The sequence below is a fragment of the Scyliorhinus torazame genome, chromosome 14 (genome assembly GCF_047496885.1).
Source record: "Scyliorhinus torazame isolate Kashiwa2021f chromosome 14, sScyTor2.1, whole genome shotgun sequence".
NCBI classification, from domain to species: Eukaryota; Metazoa; Chordata; class Chondrichthyes; order Carcharhiniformes; family Scyliorhinidae; genus Scyliorhinus; species Scyliorhinus torazame.
In genome coordinates, this window is record NC_092720.1 from 64,897,033 (window position 1) to 64,913,156 (window position 16,124).

Consider the following 16,124-nt stretch of genomic DNA (forward strand, 5'->3'; position numbering starts at 1 on the left):
ACTGCTGACTGAAATGCTAACTTGTTGCTGTCCTGTTGATTTCTATTACGTGATTCTGCTGTTCATTGACTGCACACATCAGCAGGGGCCCAAAATTGTAATATTAAAGCATGGTTTTGAGATAGCTTGCATCTCTTAAAGGACAGGTGCATTGTAACTGGATCAGCTATTGGCCAGTCATGCGAGAAGCATATGTCTTGTTTGGAAAGTAGGAACAATACTCCAGAGACACACACAGGGCCGGCCACACAAATGGTCAAAAGGCAATGCAAGCAGCCAAACACCCTGGTGCATCAGGTAAGAACGTATTAACATTTGAAGTTCATAATGGCCTCGTGTGTGGTCAAGGTGCACCTTCAAATGCTATATCATGCCAACTGCACCGAGCGTTAGACACTGAACTGGCCATACCCCAGAAATTGATCTACCAACAATCTCAAACAGGACTCATACCAAACCTTCATATGCTTCACCATATCCTCACAGACTTAGCACTGCCACAAGACTTATACCTGCATCTTACAACTTGCACACACTGTCAGCTATTCAAATATGAAAAACAAATACATCACCCAAACAGATTATACAATAGCCACACACCTTCCTCTTTCTCTCTCTCTCTCTCTTTTTCTCTCTTGAATCACAAAGCAACACACGAATGGAAGCAACATGACTTGGTCATTCATTGAAAAAGCACCAGCTAGAGAAATATAATGAGGACAAATTACAGTAATTTGATTTCACACTTACAGACACCAGCTCATATTATGATTTTGCACGTATCTTAGGGGATAGTTTAGTGGCAGGATTAGTACATGATGAGACACTAGCACAAATCTGCTACTGACAGGACAGTGAACAAGGTTAGCACAAGTGCAAGCTCACCCACCAAAGGGCAAAGTGGACACCATTTACCCTTTAGAGACCCAGATGAATGTCTTCAACATAAGAATGCAGGTGGACCAGCACAGTTCAAGGCTTGATACATTAGGAAACCTTCCAAAATGTTTGCAGCCAACTTCAAAGAGCCCGAAAGAGTTCAGCACCAAGCTTCTGCAAAGCTCAGTGCTGGGTTTGAAGTCCAACCTTCCCAGCATGCAAGTTATATGCTATTTGCACACTTATGGACCCAACCATGATGCAACATCTGATGGCCATTGTTGCAACCGCCATTGCAAAACAAACATCAGTTATACGACGTCCGGGTGCTTCAGCAGAAGTTCAGACTGAAGTCACACAATATGGTGTTATTAAGCTCTGGAAGGGCTGCATGGCGGTGCATTGGTTAACACTGTTGCTTCATGAGGCCAAGGACCTGCGTCCGATCCCGGCCCCGAGTCACTGTCCGTGTGAAGTTTGCACATTCTCCGCATGTCTGAGTGGGCCTCACCCCCATAACTCAAAGATTGCAGGGTAGGTAGATTGGCCACTCTAAATTTCCCCTTTATTGGAAATCTTGAAAAAAAAATTAAGTCTTTGGATGACAGTTCTTGTGCAAAGGGGCTTGCAGGGTGTCACAGCAGTCCAGCAATCTGTCCTCCAGCAAATTACTAGGATTACATGGCACTGCTCTGGGGTGAGAGGTCAGTAGCACAACCTTTCTGTCCTCTCTCAGGTTGACAGCATTTATCCTCCCTTCATTGTAATTCCTCCAGTGCCCTTGTAGTTGCATGTCAGCCCGCCAACCAAGGTGTTTGCTGCCCATGCCAAGATGGTGCAGTCTGAAGCTGGGTATTCTAGGGTCAGAGTTGCTTGGGATCATCCTCAAAGACCATCTTACACCCATGGAGTTAGCATTGAGTAAGAATACTAAGATACGCCAAGTTACACAGAAGATAGTGAGTAAGAGAATGCATAAGAATGATTAGTTTATGTTTGTGTATGCTACCAAGGGCCCTTCCCATTGATTCCCTTAGTTCCTATTTCTTTTATTTTGTCTTTATTGTTTTTGGTTCATGCGTCATTAATGGAGATGCATCTTTAAGTTAAGCAGCGTAAGTAAGGAAGTGTCAAAATAGTACACTGTGTTATAAAATTTTGTATTTTGGGCAGAAGAACCCAGACTTTATGGCACCCAAGAGATTGGAGGGGTTCATTTCTATTGGTTGGCTGGTGGCCAATGAATTGGCCAGAGACAGTAACTCACAGCAATTGATTTGTGTCAGGTGGGGTTTTCAGAGAGAACCCAGGAGAAGCCACTAGACCGTCAAGGTGAAAGCAGCTCTCGCTCTCTGCTCTGTTGCCTATTGTCTGAATGCAGAAGCTTCTATACCCTGAAAGAAGAAGCTGTCTCTCTCTCTCTCTCTCTCATGCTGGCTGCCTGCTATTTCTGTAGGTACGGTGGCAGGTGGGTAGGGTGGGCAGGTAGGTCAGGTCTGGATGCATTGTCAAGTTAGGGGCTAGTCAGGTCAGGTCACTGAGATGGTGGTAGCTAGTTAGATCAAGTCAGGGATAATTGGAGTGTTGAGAGGTTAGACATGGTATTGCCGGGAGGTAAGGTCGGAGCAGGATATTGTATAGTTTACACATGAGTTAGACTTATAATTTTCTGGCTAACATTGCCTGGATAAGTAAATAGGAACTGTCCAAAGTCTCTGACTCTATTCTAATTCAGATTTGGAGACTTTTTTTGATCGGCCCTGGAGAGCAGTGGAATTGCCCATAAGCAGTTCAAACTTCCTGGGAAATTTCAACAGTCAGTACATTGGGATTTCTGAGGGATGCGGTTGTGCATCTTCTGGATGCATTCGGTCTCCAAAGATCCAGAGACCAGCAGAAGATGTGGACTAATGTTTCAGCACACCACTAGACTGCTCTGTTGCATTTCTTGTAGCAGTATGGCTTTCATTGTTAGCAAGCTGCGCATGTGTGCATGAATTAGGCACCAAATCCATTAGCTATATTATCAGAAGATAGCCCTTGTCACCCATTACCCACTATTTAGTTTGCCAAAGTGACCCAAATGGAGCTGGCATAAGGGACTGTCACAAAATAAATACTCCAGGAAACAGACTTTCTCCTGCATGGTGCACTGCCTATGATCACCCAAGAGCTGGAGGCTGAGGGAGTGGAATCTCTCTCGATTATGGTATAGGGCAGTGGCATAAGTGGCTCCTGCAAAGCAATGTGTGTGTCGTCAATGAAACACTGCAACATGAGGGTGGATTTTACAGAGGAATGAATTACCCGTGGCATCACGCCCCCCCCCCCCCCCCCCCCCCCCCGCGCCAACCTAAAAGACACTAGGCACCTCGCTGACGTGAAATCCAGCTGTCGTACAGTGATGTTACACTGAGTGAGCATCAATTAGTTAAGAGTGGGATTTCTGCCCTTCAGGGAAGAAAGTCATGGCCAGAACGCTGTCAGTCAATCCAGCAGTGCCAGAAGGTAGTGGCCACTGCTGGGACCACAACACGTCCCAAAGAACAAGTGAAGATGGTACTCGACTTGAGGTAAGTCTGTGGATTTTGGGCAAGCATGACTGCGAGACCCCAAGCAAGGTGCAGAATGGGGGTGGCCAGTTTGTGTGTAGAGACTGGTGGGAAGGCATAAATGTGGAAAGAGATGGGCGGGAATGGGATGTCCATCCTCGCCCTTCCTGTCTGCCTCCCCCACCTCCCAGCTGGCCTCTGGAGGGGTATTAAATTCTGCCACTGGCTCACGTTTGCGCGGGCAGAAAAAAAATGCATTGAGCATGTATTGAGGAAGCTTTCCAAAATGTACTGCTGCCCAGATGATTGCTTGTTATCTCATGAATCGCCTTAATGGCACTTATCACTATATTTAAAACCTGTTTGCATGTCCATGACGTTAGTTGGGGTGGGGGAAGGGTGTGGTACACCCTTCAGCGAATAATCTGTAATTTTTCAATGTTACTATCACATTGCCCTGAATTATGCCGGGTTTCAGCCTCATGCCAGAAATAATTACTCGGCTTAAAATTCTATTGATTTTAAATGTGGTACATAAGTAGCTCCTTCAACATTGTAAGTCATTGTCGTTCTTGTATTTAATTCAATAGAACCACAAGATATCTTGAAACACTAATCCAGGATCTCGCCCTGCATGCATATCCATTACTCTGCCTCAGAAATACATTCCAGACAAGTTTTAAGCAGTGAGAAAAAGCCTCACATTGAAATGGCTAATTTTTCAAAGTGTACCCACCTTCACACCATTAGATGTGCAGTGTTTATGCTGAAATCAGCATTGTAAATGTGCCTTCATGGGCTACGATACAGTGGATGTTACATGATATAGAACTTGTAACTCAGACGATGAGCATCTTATGTCTTTCAGTAGCATGACGTCCAGAAAGACGTAATCACTGACTGTCCCTGAGAAGGGGATGGATTCAGGCTAGGCATGCAGGTCGGAGAATGAAAATCATTAGACAAGTCATAGATCATAGAATTTACAGCGCAGAAGGAGGCTATTCAGCCCATCGAGTCTGCACCGGCTCTTGGAAAGAGCACCCTACCCAAGGTCAACACTTCCACCCTATCCCCATAACCCAGCACCCGACCCAACACTTAGGGCAATTTTGGACACTAAGGGCAATTTATCATGGCCAATCCACCTAACCTGCACATCTTTGGACTGTGGGAGGAAACCGGAGCACCCGGAGGAAACCCACGCACACACGGGGAGGATGTGCAGACTCCTCACAGACAGTGACCCAAGCTGGAATCGAACCTGGGACCCTGGAGCTGTGAAGCAATTGTGCTATCCACAATGCTACCGTGCTGTATAATGTTTTTATTAACAGCTTAATGATAAATGTCTTTATATTGTCTTTCTTTTCCCCAACAGGGAGGGAAGGGCAGCACTGGTCTCCTCGTTTTGCATATTTAAGTATATGGCTCTCTACAGCTTGATCCAGTATGTTGGGGTTTTGTGTCTGTACTGGGTATGAGTATTTTTTTAAATTCACTTTTCCTGATTTGGAAAATGTTCACGCTTTAATTTCACTCGGCCAAATTTTCTATATACATATTTATGTGTGGATTCTAAAGACCTTGGTTAAAACTCAGACCACCATTTATGAAGTGCATCAAATCCGTTCAGATTTGAAAGACTGGAATTAAGAAAAGACAAATTTATTTTTCTGGAACAACAGCAAAACACTCCAGATGCTGGAAATCTGAACTGAAAACAAAAAACTCTTGAAATACTCAGCAGGTCAGGCAGCATCCATGCAGGCAGGAACAGAGTTAACATTGCAGGTTGATCACCTTTCATCAGAATGTTTGGTTGCTGCTAAAAATCATATTTGAACCAAGAAAATCTGAATCCACTTATTTAATGCGACATTACATTGACTTTGATTTTTCTTAAAATTCTAATTATTCACCTGACCTGCTGAATATTATTTCTAATCAAGAATCTCGATTAAACAAGTTTTATACATTTTCAAAACTCACTTGTTATCTATATCCTTCAACCTTATTTCTTTCTGCTTCTGAAGATGTTGAATCACGTTTATGGTTCCATTAGATGTTGTCAGTCTGTGTAATTGTGTACAATTTCCCAGTCTTTTTTGTATGAATCCAGGGATTAAATTCAGTCAAAGCAAATGTACATTTTCGAGCCAGGATGATTGAACGTCAGTCAAGAGTTGAAGCATCGGCCCATTTTTTCCTCTCCAACCAAGAATATCGAGGCTTACTGTCCTGGCCACTCCAGCTGAAATCCATTAACACTCCAAAAATTGAACCAAAGCTCCTCCAGTCTACAAAATTCACATAACATGATACAAAGAATAGAATCATAGAATTTACAGTGCAGAAAGAGGCCATTTGGCCCATTGAGTCTGCACCAGCCCTTGGAAAGAGCACCCAACTAAGCCCACACCTCTACCCTATCCTCGTAACCCAGTAACCCCACCTAACCTTTTGGACACTAACGGGTAATTTAGCTTGGCCAATCCAACTAACCTGCACACCTTTGGACTGTGGGAGGAAACCGGATCATCTGGAGGAAATCCATGCAGACACGGGGAGAAAGTGTAAACTCCACAGAGTCATCCGAGGCTAGAATTGAACCAGGGTCCGTGGAGCGGTGAGGCAGCAGTGCCGCCCTAAATGTGCCAATTAGGCTTTCATCCTGGCCCATTGAAATCTCACAACTCCAACTATTTTATAAAGCAACATATATAAAAGTTTCAATCAAATTGAGCCATTATTTTTGGCTGTCACCTGCATGCTAATGTAGTAGAGAAATGTATTTTGTGTTACTGTTACTTCTGTAGTGTACAACCTACTTTCTGCCCAGACACACTGGCAATAGTCTTAGCAGCTGCAGAGTCTGTAGATATTGTTCTAACATTAAATTTACAAGCTACAAATCTTCAATGTATTGATATAAAATTAATTTTTCAATTTAGGAAGCAAATACTTTTGGGAATTATCAATTTTTGTTTGAGGATCTGGCTATTACAACCATTATCGGTATCACAAGTAAGTATCGTTACTGCTGTGTCTCAGTGAATTTTATAGCTGATACCAATGGATTTTGGTTTTTGGCATAATTTGTTTTTCAACGTACTTCTGGAGCAGCTGAGCAAACAACAGCATTACCCAGAGTTTCTGCTTGATTGTGCTGGCATTTTTGTTTGCAATTCCCTTGATATTATTGCAACTGATGCGAAAGCTTGCGGAATTTTAAACACAAATTGTGTTTGCAACAAATTGAGTTTTAGCAACTTTTCTATTGTGCTGGTTTTCAAAACATTGACTCTAGAGGCAAGCTCTTGACATAACACTAGTTCCAGTGTGAATTAATCACTATTGGGCGTTTCCGAATTGTATGGATTTCTGGCATCAAGGAGGCTCTAAAAAACTTAAACTACAGCTTTTGGGCAGAAACTAACTAAAGTGCTTTATGCATGGTTTTGAATGAAACTGTTAATCAATTTACTAAGGAATTGACCACTACCACAATCTATACAGTATTGTAATTATTTTTTTCAGTCACGCTTCGCCATTATATTTCAATGGTTCGATTCCCGGCTTGGGTCACTGTCTGTGCGGAGTCTGCACGTTCTCCCCGTGTCTGCGTGAGTTTCTTCCGGGTGCTCCGTTTTCCTCCCACAAGTCCTAAAAGACGTGCTTGTTAGGTGAATTGGACATTCTGAATTCTCCCTCGGTGTACCCGAACAGGCGCCGGGGTGTGGCGACTAGGGGATTTTCACAGTAACTTCATTGCAGTGTTAATGTAAGCCAACTTGTGACACTAATAAGAATATTATTAAAGGTAGTAGATTGACACTGATTTATTTTTTGTGGTAAAACCATTTTCAGCTGTATTCAAAGTTTACCAAGTTAACATCTTAAAGAATTTTTTGAAACAATCTTCTTTTAAACCCCCCTCCCCCCACCCTATTTCTGCCCTTACACTTAGCAGCTGTGAGTATCCCATTGGATGCCAACCCAGAATTAAGAACCATTGTTCTGGTTTTTATCACCAGGATTGTCTGGCCTGGAATTTTAACCCTACACATTCAAATACAGAGGTGGGAATGTTATCACTTAGCCAGAAGCTTGCTCCAATTTGGGAATGACAGTGGAATATGTTCCACCTGCAAACTTCACAAAAATCCAAATTTGGTTTGTTGGTGTTGTGAGTCATAAAATGTGTATTCAACAGTGTAATGTACACTCAAAATTCTTTGCTTTTCCAGTTTAAAATAGTGAGACCTGTTGAATATGTTGCAGCCCTGTGACTCAATCGTAGATTTGTTATTCTTTATAAAAACTGCACTGCCAGTTCATTAATTCTTGAATATTGTCATGGTGATGGCATATAATTTTTCATTAAATATTTGAGAATATTGTTGAATATTATTGAATACATATTGAATACATATTGAATACATTGCCCAAAGATCTGCTTTTCAGCAGATCTAAGATATTTTTGTAAATGAATGGACAGGAGCTAATTCAAATGTTTGTTTGTATTTCAGTGAGCTTCAATCATGCACATCCGCAGTTGGACTCGAATCGACCCCCTGGCCAGCTTATCTCTCCACCTTTACTGCTGTCAGTTATTCTCAATGTTGTTTTTAGCCTGGTATTACATGTGTTTGGATTCATAATGGTTCAGCAACAACCTTGGTACACACACAGAGATATATACAGGTACAAAGCATTAACCTGCTTTACGTTATTAAAGTATTTGCACCGCAGAAACAGGCTATCTGGCTCAACAGGTTCACATTAGTATTTATGCTTCACAAATGTTTCCCCCTAGCCTTCTTCGGCTTATCCATATCCTTCTATTCCTTTCTCAACCTAGTGCATTCTAACTGCTCCTTAACTGCATTTATGTAATTTGCCTCAACTATGTTGCTATATTTATTTGGTTATGAATATGGCGGTCAATATGGTCACCTTACTTAATTCTAATTACATTTGCCCTAGAGTCGCCAGGTATCTTTCGATACCGCCACAAGGGTCAAACCGAATACTGGTCAAAGACTCGATACACCAGTTAGTTAGCTCAAAGTCAATGCTTATTTATTTACACATACAGTTAAATATACTCATGCACAAATACTACAGACTAAACTAGCACTACTGCTAAAACCTATACTTAGCTTTGGGTGCCCACTTAGTCAGAGGAACAGTGGCTGTTGTTCGGTTCTGAGGCTGCTGGGGTCGAACTGGTAAAGGGGAACAACTAAGGTCATCTGTCTGGTAGCGTGCGTTGGCCTTGGACTGACTTGCTTCTGGTGCAGCTGGTGGACAGGTCTCTCCTTGGTGAGAGCCGGGTCCAAGAGAATGACTCTCTCTTGGGGGCTCCTTCTTATACCCAAAGGGGCTTCACGCTCTTTTGGGCGGGCCTTGGACCTGGCCCCAATCAATTGGGCTGTTTCTTGATCATTCATATTGATCTCGTCCAATAAAGGGGCGGGTGCCCTGATGGCTGGGCGTGTCCTAGGTGGCCGTTGGCCTGCTTTGTTTCAGCCTCCTCTGGCGTCGGGGTGTCTGCCTTAGTATCGGTTACTCAAATGTTATTCTTTTGTTCCTGGAGATGGGCCATTAGTATGCTAATGAGCCTACAGTTTTGGTCTTGTCTGGGAGCTGTGGCTCCAATATGCAGACAAACCCTGCACCTGCTTGTTTTCTCAGTATTGTCCATTTTCCCTGCAATCTTTGCAAAGTGTCTGCATGACACTGCAGAGTATCGCCAGTACTAAGAGTGCTTCAACTATGTAAAATAGTGAATACCAGGTGATAAACTTGTCACACCAGGTCGGGGTGTCGGTAACTGTCTCGGGGTTAACTATCTCGGGGTTAACTATCTCGGGGTACCGTGTATGGCAGGGATGGGAATCATTCACGGCCTGTGTGGTAGGCGTCAGGGGGGTAGCGTCCGTGCACAACTGAAGGGATCTCGCTAAGATTCAGGTGAAAAACATGAAGGTTGTCTTCATCTTTCCTTTTGTCGGTCTTCTCCTTTTCTTCCTCTGGGGTTCTGAGGTTCCGGAGTTCTGTGGACACAAGCATAATATCTGTTATTATCTTGCTTAAGATATTGTATGTCTGTCCTTTGATGCCAATTACCCATTATAATTGGTCACCATCTGTGACTCCCTCATTTAAAAAAACCCCGAATATTTGGACAAGACATCCGAGAAAAACACTGACACAGTGCGAGCCGTCTCGCAGCCCGTGCGATCTACCGTCCTAGTGTTTGAGGATGTAAATAGCATACGGAAGCAACCTAAGGGTCGCCAGAAACAAACAAAATAAATTTCAAACTAAAAGTGCCAAAATGGGGTGCGTATGGGCCGCAGCGGGAACAAAATGGGTGGAATCCCCGGGTAGGATGGTGATCAGTGCCGTTTGTGCTCTACCCGAGCTGACCAGAGGGGGTCCTCAGGCAAGGCAGGGACCAGTGCCGTTTCTCCACTGCCTGAGCGACCGGCAAGAACAGGTAAGAATGTGGTCGTCGTGGGGGCTGCCTCTCGTGATTACCTTCAAAGCAGGAGAGTAGTTATGATTGGTGTCTGCCGACAAACTAGTTCCTCTGAACGGTTGTCTGTCGATAAACTTGTTCCATTAACTGCCAGTGTGTTGATTCCCAAATTTCTTTCTCCGTCAGTCTGGCCTCAATAAAAGTCGAGATGGATTTGCACGTAAAAAGAAGTTATTTATTTAGCTTGCAAGCTTAATTCATCTTACAGAAACATAAGAGACATCCAGTCTCCTACACTCCAGAAAGCGTATGAACAAAGAGACAAAGGGATCTCTGCAAAATCAATTCAAATGGTATCAAGTTTCACATACTCGACGCCCATAGGTCAGCCTATATCCCTCCTGACCTGTTTGATCTATTCTGATTGTCTCACTTCCAATCCCTTTCTCTGGCCCCTATCAATGCAGCATCACTCTCATAGACACACCTCTTCCTGCTTTTTCCATGCGGTCTCAAATCCCTTTGTCTCTATCTGCCAGAATCAAAGTGGCTTATTTCTACATTACATTAACTAGTACCTCTAAAGTAACTATTTTATATCACATTCGTCATTCCCTCCTTTTATCATTCCATGATAACCGAACTATCCAATCCATAGCTACGGTTCCTCATCTAAAAAGATCCGTCGCTGCATTTCCAATTCCTGTCTTAGCCCCCCTTCATCTGCCTCACCCTCATGGATTTTAACAGTTAAATTTTTTTTTCGGTGATTGGGGCGGTGATCTGATCCAGTGCACCCCGCATTCTACCCATCACACATTTAAGGATGGCCAGGCCCACAAAGATGCAGCCGATAGCTACCACTAGATACATGGCCATATTTATCAACCAGTCCTTCCATCCTCCAAATCCCCAGTTACCCCAAGAGCCAGGATCCTGCATCCCGTCCAAGTGATCCCGTATGCGATCCATAAATTTAGTGATGTTAGCGGTCAAGTCCTGAACTCCCATGATACACTTGCCCTGTACTATGGCGCATACCCCACCCTCACGGGCCAGAAGATAGTCAAGAGCATACCGGTTCTGCATTGCAAACAACCGTAGCTGAGACAACTCCTTAGTTATTGCCCCGAGGGCTCCCAAGGTTTCATTTCCCAAGATGGTAAGGCCGCAAATAAAATAATTCCGATCACTGACTACTACCCGGGTTTTCCTCAGTTTGGCCTTTAATTAACTTAAGTGTATCTCCCGGTAACCTACGTTCTAGCTGTACTTCCCTTCTCATACGCCCCATCCTCTCTCTAGTCCCTTTCTCTTTCTCATAGCCTCTTCCTACACTCTTCTGACAGCCTGATTTTACCTTTATTGTACCACTCTTAACACATCCAAAATCAAATTTAATGTATTCCAAAAACAAGGCAATGTCCATATAATGTTCCCTTCCCATCGCCGGGACCGGTGCAACTGCTTCATGACTCCTGCATTCTCCTTAACTTTGATGACCTTCCATGAGTCGATACCATGTCCTCGTATATGGGGGCAGCGAAGAACATCACCTTTGCATAGGTGATGTATCCTTGTAGATTGCTTGGGACTACACAGATACATAATATTCCCCTTTTCCATGTCCATCGCCAATAACACGCCAAGCGAAGTGAGGCCAAATATCAGACAGACGATGCGTAGCCACTCCATCATGCTCCACACCTGTAAAATAGCACTGGAGAAGGGAGGCAGGTTAGTATCCGACCTTTTACAGTAGTGAAGATAGACTCAATTTACAGTGATGTAGGTGGAAGGCGTTAAAAGAGTGGTGGCGTGGGGCCATGAAAACTTGTAAATTCACAAACAACATTTAACATGTACATTAAACGAATAAACATACATTACAAAAATGGGGCAGGTTCCATCAGAAAGGACACCGTATCTCTCCATCAGTTCCTTTTTACCATCATGTGGGCACCTCATTGCTCAGTCGCGAACAGGGTCACAAAGGGATTTGTTTGGTGGGAGTCAGACTCTATGTCATCATCTTGTCCCGGCTGCCATACTCTTGACTGGAGTAGTTTGGCTAAAGTTGCTTGGGGCGAATTGGGGTCCATCTCATCATTCCGGATGAGCCTGAACGAATTGTCTCGGTGCCAGAATCGTGTGTCGAGGTTGGAGCTACTAGGTTTTAATCCGTAATCGTCGGCCGGTGGGTCTGGGTCAGGGGCTTTGATGTACGTGATTTCGAAGGGGTCACTGGAATCATGCTCAGATTCGCTGGGAGTGTGGTCTGGTGCAGGGGTGTCATCATAACGTGGTTGCTGTGGCTGTCGTCATTGCTATCGCTATCACTGTCGCTGTCGCTGCTGGTTGAAGGAAGGGAGAGGCGGAGTCGTGCCTCGGGGTGGAGTTGAAGATGTGTCTGAGGACGGGCTGGACTGGCTGGGGGAGGGTCAGAATGCGTCATCTGTGGGCGGGGCGTGCTTGTCTGCTGCTGCGAGCGAGATGTGGTGTGCATGGTTGTTCTGTGAGCCATAAACCTTAAGCTGGTTTATGTGAAACCACGCAGACTTGCCATTGGGATATGTGATCTTGTATACCGAGGAGCTGACTTTGTCCAAAATGGAGTATGGTCCGGAAAGTTTGGGGGAAAGGAATGAACTGGGGTTGTATAGGGAAAGCATCACTTGCTGCCCTACTACAAACTCGGTGGCGTGTACCGTTTTATCAAAGCAAGCCTTGCTTTGTTTCCTCCTGGTCCCAAGTCTCACAGCTGCTGCGAGCTGGGCTGTCTTTATATTCTCAATAAGCTGCTGTACAGCATTTTCATGTGTGAGGGCGTTGACTGCGGAGCTGGCCAAATCCAGTCCTAATAAATACTCTGTCCCTTTCATGGGCCGTCCGGTCATGAGGGTGTGGGGGGTGTATCCTGTGGACGTGGATACCGTGTTTCATAAGAACATTGAAGCAAATGGGAGAACTGAGTCCCAGGTGCTGTTGTGCTGTTGCACCATTTTCCTGAGAGTGTCTTTTAGAGTTCTGTTCATCTTCTCTACAATACCGCTTGACTGGGAGTGGTAGGCTATGTGAAACTTCTGCCTCATTCCGAAAATTGTGAGGACGTTCTTCATTACTCGCCCTGTAAAATGGGAGCCTTGATCGGACTCTATACTGCGTGGGAGGCCCCATTTTGTAAAGATGTGCTGGGTTAGGATTTTAGCTTTTGTTTTGGCCGTATTCGTTCTGGATAGAAAAGCTTCCACCCATTTTGTGAAGGTGTCGATGACCACCAACACATACTTAAAACCATTTCTGCATGGGGGTAGGGGTCCTATGTAATCTATCTGCAAATTCGTCCAGGGGCCATTAACGGGGCGGGTGTGACTAAGCTGAGCCTTTCTTGCATATCTGTCCGGATTGTTCTGGGCACAGATCAAGCAATTTTCAATTAATGGGTTACATCGGCTTTTAAATCAGGCCACCAGCAGAGAGGTCTGAGGTGGGTTAGGGTGGGTTCAATGCCTTGGTGTCCATGATTGTCACAGAACTGACAAATAATCTGGTTCCTGTCCTGGCTGGGAACTACATAAATGCCGTCTTTCAAAATCATACTGTCATGTGTGGTTATTGCGTTCTTAAACTTATCGTATGGGGCTGGGAAGGTTCCTTTTAAAACATCCCTGAGCTTTTCATCTTCCTTTTGGGCTTTCACTAGATCTTGAATGTTGGTCTGTGAGACCTGAACCGTGTGTACTGGGGGGGTCCAAAAGTAACCATGTCTGGAACCTGCCTTCGCTAGGGTGTCTGCTTTAACGTTACCAGGGGGGGAAGAACGGTGATGACTGCGAACCTTAATGATACCATATTTCTATCTTTAGCTGTCTCTAGGATATGCCGGAGTAATGGGGCTGAGGGTAGGGGCTTTCTGTCTGCGGAAACTAATACTCTAGTTTCCCACAGGGGTAGGAATTCTGTTAAACTATTGTAGACATATAAACTGTCCGAATATATGTCTGCTGGGGTCGGAAAAGAGTCAAGCTGATCAACAATGTAAGCTATGGCTGCCAGTTCTGCTGCCTGCGAGCCTAGATGTCCTGGCAACTTTAATGAAATCTCTTCTAGGGCGCGTCCCTGCGCGTCCTCTACATAAATGCCGAAACCGGTGATTTCTTTCCATTCAAAACTGTGGAGGAGCCATCCACGTAAATTTTCAGGGGTGCGCACGTGTCTGTGGGCTGGGGTCTCTGGGGTGTATTACCTGCTTTCCTGGGCGCTGATTTAGGTATAAATGGGCCTGAATTATGGTTTGTGGTGATGGTCTCACACTCATGTGGGGTACCTGCATATTGCAAATTGTCGGTTAGGAAAGTGTGGGTCTTGGTTGTTTTAACTGTAATGTCCCGTCCCTGTAACAGAAGGGTCCAACGGGCTGCGCGGATTTGGCTGACTGTGCCATCTCTAAGTCGACCGTCTAATAATAGCTGTGTTGGGGTGTGTTCAGCGAGAATGGTGATGGGGTTGAGTCCTGTAATGTAGACAAAGTACTGTACTGCCCAAAAAACTGCGAGCAGGTGCCTTTCGCAGGCAGAAAATCCTTGCTCGACAGGATCTAACACGCGTGAGGCTTATGCCACGGGGCCTAATCGGTCATGGCGTTCCTGGAGAAGCACGGCCGAAAGTGTTCGGTCGGTGCTTGCGACTTCGATTGCGTACGGGGAAAGTGGATCTGGGACCTGTAATGCGGGGGCTGTGCTGAGGGCTCTCTTTAAAGCATCCACGGCATCCGTGTGCTGTGAAAGCCATTCCCAAGGTGCTTATTTCTTGAGAAGGTCGAATAGGGGCACTGCTTTGGTGGCAAAACCGTCAATGTGGTTTCGGCAGTAGCCAACCAGTCCCAGAAATAACCGGAGAGCTGAGACATTATGGGGAAGGGGCAATTTGACCATTGAGTTAATTCTCTTTTGCTCGATCTCACGTTTACCATGAGTGATTACTGTACCCAAGTAAATCACTTTTTCCTGCAAAATCTGGGCCTTCTTGGGGTTGACTTTACATCCAATCTGTTTTAGGAGTCCGAGGAGTTCGGCGAAAAGCGAAATGTGCTCTCCCTTTGTGTCTGTCTGTAGTAGCAAGTCATCTACATACTGGACCAGACAATCGGGTCGGGAAAATTTTGCTAATCCATTTGCCAGCTGTCGGTGGAAAATGGAGAGGGAGTTGTGGAAGCCTTGTGGAAGGCACATCCACGTATATTGTTGTCCCTGGAATGTGAATGCCAATTTGTATTGGCACGCTTTATCCAATGGAATGGTTGCTAATGTCCAAAACCGAAATTCTTTTTGACTGGAGTCCCTGTTTGAGCATAGTCTCGGGACCCATGGCTACGGTGGGAGCTGCTACTGGTGTTACTTTGTTCAGTTCCCGGTAATCAATGGTCAGTCGCCATGATCCATTGGGTTTCCTGACGAGCCAAATTGGTGCGTTATTTGTGGAGGCTACTGATCGGAGTACGCCTTGATTAAGCAAACTCTCTTTTACCTTTGAGATTTCTCCCTCTGCTTCTTGGGGAAAACTGTACTGCCTTTGGGTTCTGGGGTCGGGACCTGTAATGCTCACCAAGCAAGCTACCTTGCCACAGTCGTGCTTATGCTGTGAAAATGCTGCTTTGTGTTGCTGTAGGACTTCCCTAACTTCTTTATTCTGACTAATGGCTCGAGGGTCGAACCAGAAGTCTCCTACTGCGCTGATTCTGTTTGCATACTCTCCAACTGTGAGCATGGTGGGGGCTCGTGATGCCTTTGCCATTTTCCAAACACATTTATTTACCGGATCCAAAGAGAGGTTATGTGAGCTCATAAAGTCGATTCCTAGGATGTGTTCAGCTGTCTGGGGTAGATCGACCAAAACTACGGGGTGTTTAGTCATAATGTTCCCTATTTGTATCGCTACAGTGGCTGTGATGTGTCCTTGTTGTAAATGACCTGTGAAACCGCTGAGTGTGATGGTATCTTTTGTGGGCCACGTGTCTTGCTGAAACATTGTGGAGGAATTGAGTGTGGTGCGGCACCCTCCTGTGTTCCAAAGAAATTCTATGGGGTGTCCCCGGACTTTGCCTGCTACTACTGGTCTCCCATGCCTCTGTCGCATGAGAGACTAGGATTCGAGTCCATTTGGCCATATTATCCGCGGACAAATGGGCGCGGGCTAACTCCCCA

At 44.9% G+C, this 16,124-nt stretch overlaps 1 protein-coding gene across 1 annotated transcript in view; it reads left to right on the forward strand.

Moving 5' to 3' along the window:
• LOC140389788 (probable cation-transporting ATPase 13A4) overlaps nucleotides 1-16,124 on the forward strand; it is a 220,058-nt gene that overhangs the window by 155,859 nt on the left and 48,075 nt on the right. Inside the window, exons 24-26 of the mRNA XM_072474309.1 lie at nucleotides 4,813-4,909; nucleotides 6,386-6,458; nucleotides 7,964-8,138. Coding sequence (XP_072330410.1) covers nucleotides 4,813-4,909; nucleotides 6,386-6,458; nucleotides 7,964-8,138 — 345 coding nt within the window. The remainder of the gene's footprint in view (nucleotides 1-4,812; nucleotides 4,910-6,385; nucleotides 6,459-7,963; nucleotides 8,139-16,124) is intronic.